The sequence below is a fragment of the Manacus candei genome, unplaced genomic scaffold (assembly GCF_025592945.1).
Source record: "Manacus candei isolate 608988 ecotype Guabito, Panama unplaced genomic scaffold, ASM2559294v1 h1tg000078l, whole genome shotgun sequence".
In the NCBI taxonomy this organism is placed as follows: Eukaryota; Metazoa; Chordata; class Aves; order Passeriformes; family Pipridae; genus Manacus; species Manacus candei.
This window is the reverse complement of record NW_026138126.1, coordinates 3,086,759-3,095,048: the sequence shown is the minus strand read 5'-3', so window position 1 is coordinate 3,095,048 and position 8,290 is coordinate 3,086,759. Positions and strand designations below refer to the sequence as shown.

Genomic DNA, 8,290 nt, shown 5'->3' with positions numbered 1-8,290 from the left:
TCTCAGTGGGTTTTAACGAGTACAGAGTTTGGCTGCATTCCCTGGGACTGCAAAAGGATTTCAGGGTAGCTTCTTTCTGGAACGACCGGACCGGGAGGCACTGCACCCTCTCAGTAAAACTTAGGAAGAAGTTACTGAATTCTTGAAACCGACAGATCAGCTCTCCTAAAAACTCGCCCTTGGGAAATGCTGATCCGTGTTTTCTCCAAGACTCTCCACGCCCGATTTCAGCACACAGCCGGTCGCTGACCTGTGCAGAGCCAGCAGCAAAGCACGGCAAGCTCACACAGCCCACACGGGCCTGTGGACGATGTTTTAGGGAACTACCGTGAAAACGCACAAACACAGCCTGTCGGGGAACCCGTCACCCCACAGGCCCGAGCCCCGCGGGCTGACCCGGGAAGCGACCCCAGCGGGAGCAGAGCCGGGCGAGGCTCAGTCCTGTCCTGTCAGTTGTCCCGGTCCCTCCCGGCATTGCCACCAAAACCTCTTCCCCTCAGGATCGGCCCCGCTCCCGGGTCTGTCCTTGAGGCAGGACCGGAGCCGCCACCGCTGAGCGGGCGCGAAATGGCGGGCGCGGCTGCGGCCCCGCGGCCATCTTGGCGCCGAGACTGCATGTCCCAGGCGGCGCCGCGGCGGGAGGGGCCGCCCGCCCGCCATCTTAGCGCTCCCTCCCCCGGTGCGGCGGGATTGAATGAGCTGCCGCCCGCCCGCCCGCCAGCCCAGCGCCATGTCAGGCACCCCGAGCCGCGGCACCCCCGGCGGGACCCCGCTGTCGCCGACCCGCATCTCCCGGCTGCAGGAGAAGGAGGAGCTGCGGCAGCTCAATGACCGCCTGGCCGTTTACATCGACCGTGTGCGGGCGCTGGAGCTGGAAAACGACCGGCTGCTGCTGAAGATCTCGGAGAAGGAGGAGGTCACCACCCGGGAGGTACGGTAGGGGGTGAGGGGCAAGCAGCGGCGGCCCCTGGGGCGCTCCGTGCCGGGGCAGGTCCCGGCCCGGGCCGTTCCCGCCGTTCCCGCCCGCGGCGCGGGGCGCGCTGTGGCGGCTCCTCCCGCGGCCGCCGCGCCATGCGCGTCCCGCCGGGCGGGGAGCGGCGGCTCTGCGGGCACAGCTCCTGCCCGCGCGGGGCCTCGGGGCCGCCGGGGGCTCTTGGACCGCGGCGTTGGGCCGAGGGGCGCGTTCGAGGCGGCTCAAGCCGGGATTCGGTGGCGGGAGCGGGGCTGCGGCGGGCGGGGCCTGGCCGGCGCCGCGGTCGGTGCGAGCCCTCGGGTGCCCCGTAACCAGCACACGCGTCCCGCCCCGGCACCGCCGTGCTGGGTGTCCTGTCCTGACGGCTGACGCGATGGGATGGGAGATTTGAAAGCGTTTAGGCTGACTTTACCTCTCACCCGAGGAAATCTTTCACAGACTCCCCCCCCCCCCCAAACGGTCGGAGTCCAATCCTTGTAAACGGCTCTGATTTGCTTCCTGCGATTTCGGAGGCAAAACTCAAATGCTCCTTTTTCCGAAGCCACGCTCTGCGTTTCCCTATTCTGTGGTGTCCGCTTCCCCCCAGGACTCTCGTTCCCCTGTGGAGGAAGGATGTAGTAGGTGACACACTGGGGACGGTCCCACCCATCCTGTGCCAGCCCAGACCCCCTCAGCGAGGTGCGGGGTCCCACCGCCGAGCTGAAGTTGCACTGCTTTGGAAAGCCTGTCAGTAAACAAAACAGCCCGTGCTGTAGCTACTGGGATGTGATGGATTGCTGTGCCGCTGTGTAGGCTTTTTAAATTTTTTTTCTTTTTCCTTCTTTCGCCCTTTAAGAGTCTGGTTTAATGATGCTCAGGGTGGTGGGAGGAGGGTTTAGATTAGGTTAGTTTAAACAGACCAGATATGATAATGTCTCGTTTGGGGAATGGTTGGTGTATCTGCAATCAGTGTACGTCCAAGACTGAAGTACCTTTGAAGTCCCTTTGTATCTCTTAATTGTAACATTTAGGTTTTCAAAATAACTAGATATTTCTAAACGTGAAACATCACTATGCTTGCCCCATGTGAAATCATGCTGTAAACAGAATAAGTACATCTAGTTCAAGGAACTTCTGTGCTGTAGATCCCTGGAGACTAAAAGGAGTATTCATTTGAAATGAAAGAGCCAGAGTGTAACTCTGTTGACAGCACACGTGTAGCAGGAGTAGGAGGACTATCAGACAACGTAGATATAACCTCATTAGACTTTAATATGAACATAAAGGAACTCCTAGTAGCAGTTCCGTGTGCTGTCCATTCTGGAAAAGTATTCTGACACAGTAATCGGAAAATGAACTTGAGAATTTTGATAGGAATCTTTTGGTTACTTTGCCCTTGAGTTTTTTCATCCAGACTTCAAAAATGTCTTAATCTGTAGATACATTATAACAAACTTTTTCATCAAGCTCTTCTTTGACACTGACGCTTCAGCTCTTCTCTGAACCGCCTTTGTTAAATACTTTCCCCATCCCTTTTGGAAGTTCTTTTTATTCTTTACATATGTCCACAGAGGGAAACTTTGTAGTTTTATTGTTTTAATGCTGGATAGTGCACAGTGGTTTAGGACTGTGGGAGCAGTAAGATTTCAGATGGCTGTCAGATTTTGGTTTTACTGGAATGGGAGAATCTTGTCCTTTAGCTTTTGTGACCAATTTAGTAAACTGGATTTTCTGCTGACAATTCGGTTTCCTTATTAGCTGTTGGAATTTCCATTCATAAAATGATTAGGCTTAGTGTGAAATAAGATATTAATTAACAATAAACCCTCCAAACTCCACAAAACCCAAACAAACCCCAAAGCAACTTCTGTGTAGAAGCACAGTTAAACGCAGTCCAGTGGTATCAGTGTACCATTCTGTCTACATCATTAGACCTTTATATTAGCTCTACATGCTTATAAGGGACTATTTTCTTTTTTTCAGGGTGTTCAAGATGAAAATTCCCATTGGTTGGCCTAAATTGTGTGTAAATTTGACTCTGATCTTATTTATTTATTTATTTATAAAAGCTGAATGAATATTCTGTTATTTTTGGCTTATCTTTGGTAATGGCGGAAAACCTCCTCTGTCACAGTGGTAGATGCTTGTTGTGGGGTGCAGGCAGGAGGGGCTGCTCACCAGTGTTAACAGCAGAGACTTTTACCTTGAGAATAGATGGGTTCATGATCCAAGGTGGACATGCCAAAGCTGAGGATGGCTGTGGCAAGCAGCAGACAGGAGCATGGTCTCATGAGACAGGTGCTTTTCCTTTGCCTGTCACTCCAGTATCCCACAGTGACCACACCTGAGCTGGGGGAGACCATTACTGACTGACATGACCTGGCATGTCCTGAGTAATGGTTGACCCTGACACTCCCTGCATGTGTGGGAACAGTTTTGATCTTGTTCTCAAACCTCTGGTTTAGGGTAATATCTTCTAGATGAAAGAAATTCTACTGATGCTGTTCAGGCAAGGACCATAGTCCCTGTTCTGCCAGAGACTCTTTAATCATCACCTGATCAGGATGTTCTTTTTCCTTGTTGTTTTAATCACCAGTTTGCAGAAGATTGCAGAAAACAGCCACTTTCTCCTCTGTGTGGCAATCTTGGCAAGGCTTTAGGATGAAATCACTGTTGGGGTTTTTGAGGGACATGGGGCTGCCACCTCTTAACAGTAGAAAAAAGGAACTTTGCAGTTGATTAATCTTTAGTTCTTTACTAATTATAGCCCTTTCCCCTGCTTTTTCTAACTCTGTTCACTGGTGCTTTACCTTTACTTGTGTGCAGTAGGCCTTCAGAGAAATAAGAAATGTACCCAGTAAACCTTCAGACAAACGGGCTGGTACGGAGCAGAGTTCACAGATCGTGGTGGAACTTGGTGCCAATCACACCAAGGTCGTGGGTTCAGTCCTGCTGTGGGCCAGTCACTTAAAAGTTGGACTCTGTGATCCTTGTTGGTCCTTTCCAACTCAGAATATTCTGTGAAATGCAACAAAAAAAATTTCCTGTGTAGGTGGGGGAACATCTAATTGTCCTCATTCCATCTCTGTTCTCCTGCATCAGTCCCCTTGTGTGGCTTAGCCTGTGACAGAAAAGAAATTGAGCTCATCCCCTTGGATTTTTTTTCTACCTCCCTAGTACATGACTGATGCTGTTCTCACTGTGTTGGGGGTCACTGTTCCAATAACCCAATTTGTGAGTCTGTGGGGGGGAATAATGGAAGGGCTAAGAGGAGAGTCCTAGAACTCTCCTCAGTTCCTTTATCCTGACTCCCTGCCCTCCCCTGCAGTGCTTATGGCTGCAACCTCACAGAACAGATGTTTTGATGGGCACAGGAGGGATTACTGCACTGTTCTGAGGACACCCTACTGTGCTCACCCTCTGAAAGGAGAATTACAGAGAAAAATAAGATCCCTGGGAGCCTCAGTCACTGACAGCAATTGCCCTTGTGACAAAAGCAATACCTGTGGGGTCTCAGCTGGGGGGACAGAGGGGCAGAATCCCCCCTCCCCTGCTGCCCACACTGTGGGATCAGCCCAGGGCACGGGGGGTTTCTGAGTGCCAGCACACATGGACAGGGTGTGTGGAGCTTCTTATCCACCAACACCCCTAAGTCCTTCTCCTCAGGGCTGCTCTCAATCCATTCTCCACCCAGGCTCTGTTTGTGCCTGGGATTTGCTGTAGAATCCAAAACCCTGCTGCCAACAGTGGTTGTGCAACCCAGCCTTGGTCTGCAAGACCTGTTCAGCCAAGCTCTGCACTCTCTCCACACCACTGAAAATCACCCAGAGCCATGTAGTCAGGTTTGATACTTTTCAGGTCCCTCCTCCCACTATCACTGGTGCCTCTGTGGAAGAGCAGAAGGGACAAAATTCATACAGTCAGGTGAGGCTCAGCAGCCTCTCTACAATGTCCACAATACAAGCCCCTGGGAAGCAGCAACAAACCTTCCCAGATGACAGGTTAGGTCACAAAATGGGTCCTTCCACTCTGAAAATATAACTCCCATCTGAAGGTGATGGAAGAAATAAAGCTAAAAGCTCAAACCAGAGTTCAGAAGGAATCAGATGGACAGGCTGCAGCCCAAGCCACTTCATGCCCATGTGCACCCAAAGCATAACTCTTCCTGCACAGAGGCCAAGCTGGACACACTTCAAATTGCATTACAAATGTGCTTTCACTTTTTTCTCCTCTTCTGATTGTCAAAGAGCCTGCAAATTTGTAATTGGGCAACACAGGGGACAAGAAAATAGAAAAAAAGAAAACAGATGTTTCCATAGCAGACTCTGAAAGACAAGACTGCTGGATGCTCTCATCTACCAATCTGTGCTGGGAGCACTCAACAAAGCTCACTGGGCAGTGGATCAAGGGCAGACACACCAACAAACCACTTGAGAAGAGCCACGAGACGTCACTCAGTGAAGACAGGAAACACATCAAGATGGAACTGAACCAACATACTAGACAAGAAACATGCTCCAGCCAACCACAAGGGACTCCAGCCAAATTTGGTGATGCAACATTAATCTCATTAGCATGCATTAATGTGCAAAACACGAGTTTATTCCCACCAGGTGTGACTCGATATGTTATTTACTCAGATATGGACTGACAAAGGACTGTCAGTCAGCTGTGGCTCAGACTCACCAAGAACACCAGTCAAGTTCTCAAGAACAATGAAGATGTGTGTTGTGTCACCTCCCAGGTGATGTCTGTAGTGCCAGAAGATCACTTAACCCAGGAGGCTACAACTTGAGTGACCCAACACCCACAGCAGCGTCTGAACATGGATTTTGCAGGTGGCAAAGAGGCAACAGCAGAGCCACATCCCCTGGTCATGACAGTAGCTCTGGTGTACACAAAGGGCACAGCAGCTCCAGTACTGGCAGACAAGTGGAGACCAGGTAGGACTGCAGCCACCTGCACTGAGGGACATCAGGCAAGGGAGGGGATTGTCCTGCTCTGCTCTGCACTGGGGCTGCCTCACCTGAGTCCTGTGGCCAGGTTTGGGCACCACAATTTGAAAAAGACATGAAGGTCTTAGAGACTGTCCAAAGGAGGGCAGTGAGGATGGTGAAGGGTCTGGAGTTGAAGCCTTATGAACTGAGGTCAGTTGGTTTGTTCAACCTGGAGGAGACTGAGGGGACACCTCATTGGGGTCTTCAGCATCCTCCTGAGGGGCAGCAGAGGGGCAGGTTCTCATGACCAGTGACAGGACCTAAGGGAAAGGCTGGAGCTGAGTTGGGGAGATTCAGGTTGGATATCAGGAAGAGGTTTTTTCCCCCAAAGAGTGGTTGGGCACTGGAACAGGCTCCCCAGGGAAGTGGTCACAACACAAAGGTTGTCTGAGTTCAAGAAGCATTTGGACAATTCTCCCAGTCACAGGGAGTGATTGTTGGAGTGTCCCGTGCAGGGCCAGGAGTTGGACTGGATGATCCTGATGGGTCCCTTCCAACTCACCATGTTCTATGACAAAGTAGGTCAAACATATCTACCAGTGGGGCTGGTGAGCCTGCTAAGTACTTTAAACTGGGAATGATAGGGGAGGGATGGATTCTGCTCTGGTAAGGCCAGGTGAGAAAGTGGTGGATGGGGTAAGCAAGTAAAAACCTGGGGTTATGTAAACAGAGGAGAAAGTAACAGGAAAAATGATGAAATGGAAACACCCCAAGCTTAGGCATGTAAAGAAGGAGATGTCTGGGGGGGACAGCCTTGTGAGGATTGCTCTTCTGCCTTTCCTGGAGAATTGTCACACTTGAGTGTCTCCCTGAAGTGCCTGTAGCACTAATGTGTGCAGCATGAGCAGCAGACAGGGGCAAGGAGAAGTCTGTGGGCATGTAACAGAACACTGACCTCTTTGGAATCAGGGATAGCTCACATGTCTGGAGTGCTGTGCTGGACAGATGGAGACAAGCTTTTCAGGAAGGTGAGGAGTTGCCTTTCGTGAGAGAGAGCAGTGGGAATGCCTGGAGCTGTGCCTAAGAACAGGTTATGAATTAACTGAGAGCTCGTTGGGCAGACCAAGATGGGCAACGTGGGTCAAGAACCTGATCTGATCGAGAAGATGTAAATGAGGCCTGATTCAGACAACTTGATGAAGCCTCACATGCACTGTCTTTGTGCTTTCCTGGACCTATTACTTAATAAATAAGAGAGAACTGGTCAGGGCAGTGACCATGAGACAGTGGAGTTCAGGATCTTTAGTGGATGGACCAGAGCAGGAAGCAGGACCACAACCCTGGATGTCAGGAGAGCAGACCTTCCTTAGCCACTTCAGGGCTCTCTCTGGTTGGAAGAATCCCAAGTTTCCAGCCCTGGATAGAAAGGGGTCTCAGAGAACTGGGTTGACATTCAACTATAATCTTCTCCAGGATCAAGAGTGGTCTGTTCCAACAATCAGAAAATGGAACAAAGGTGAGAGGAGACCTGTCTGGATGAGCAAGGAGATCCTGGCTTCAGTCAGACATAAGAAAGGCCAATGTACTTAAAGCCTTCTTGTGGTCAGAGTAGCCTTCAGGAATCGCAAGCCCCTGAAACCAGAGGGAAGGTCTTTTTACAACACCTTGCTTTCTAGAAAGATTTTATTCTTAATGGCTTTTTTACTTGTTTTAACAAACTCCTCAGAATTCCAACAGTCGTAGATTTTTTTTGTTTGTTTGTTTCTTCTCTTGCTTCTGCAAGGATGCTAAAACCAAGTCAACTAGTTCTTGGCAAACCTGCTCCTGGGTGCTGCTGAGAACCAGGTTTCTCTCTTGTGGCTTTCTGGATTAGCCACTCCATGGGCACTCACTATTAACATATGAAAATAAGAACAGATGTCATCTCCTGGATTGGACTAACTGAAACCTATTAGAATTACACTTAGAAAATTGCGTTTTCTGCTTCTCTGATCTCCTGTAATGTCTCTGTTTTCCTGGGTCAATAATCACTGTGTAAATCAATGCTGTTCCTGTATTCTGAATGCTGCATGCAGTTCTCTTAACTTATTTTAAAATATCTAGAGCCCGTAAGGAAAAAAAATATGAGCAGAGCAGCAGAACAATTTCTGACCAGGAGCAAATCTGGAGAAGAGATGAGGAGAAACCTGAGGTTTCCAAGTCAGGAGTCCAAACAGATTTGTCTAGGAAGCAACCATTGAACATTTCTCACAACACAAAACATAAAGGCATGAAATAAAATTATCAAGCAGTAGGTCTTAATCTCCTAGCTGTGCTTGTGTGATACTCTCTGATGTGAAATCCAAAAGCTAAATTGATTTACAATAGGATTAGACAAATTAGCAGTGTTTGGTGGCTGCTG

At 49.8% G+C, this 8,290-nt stretch overlaps 1 protein-coding gene across 1 annotated transcript in view; it reads left to right on the top strand.

Moving 5' to 3' along the window:
- The first annotated feature begins 218 nt into the window (after positions 1-218).
- The window catches only part of LMNB2 (lamin B2), a 31,366-nt gene continuing 23,294 nt past the window's right edge, over positions 219-8,290 (top strand). Inside the window, exon 1 of the mRNA XM_051810650.1 lies at positions 219-931. Within this exon, the coding sequence (XP_051666610.1) occupies positions 695-931 (237 nt within the window). The 5' untranslated portion in view covers positions 219-694. The remainder of the gene's footprint in view (positions 932-8,290) is intronic.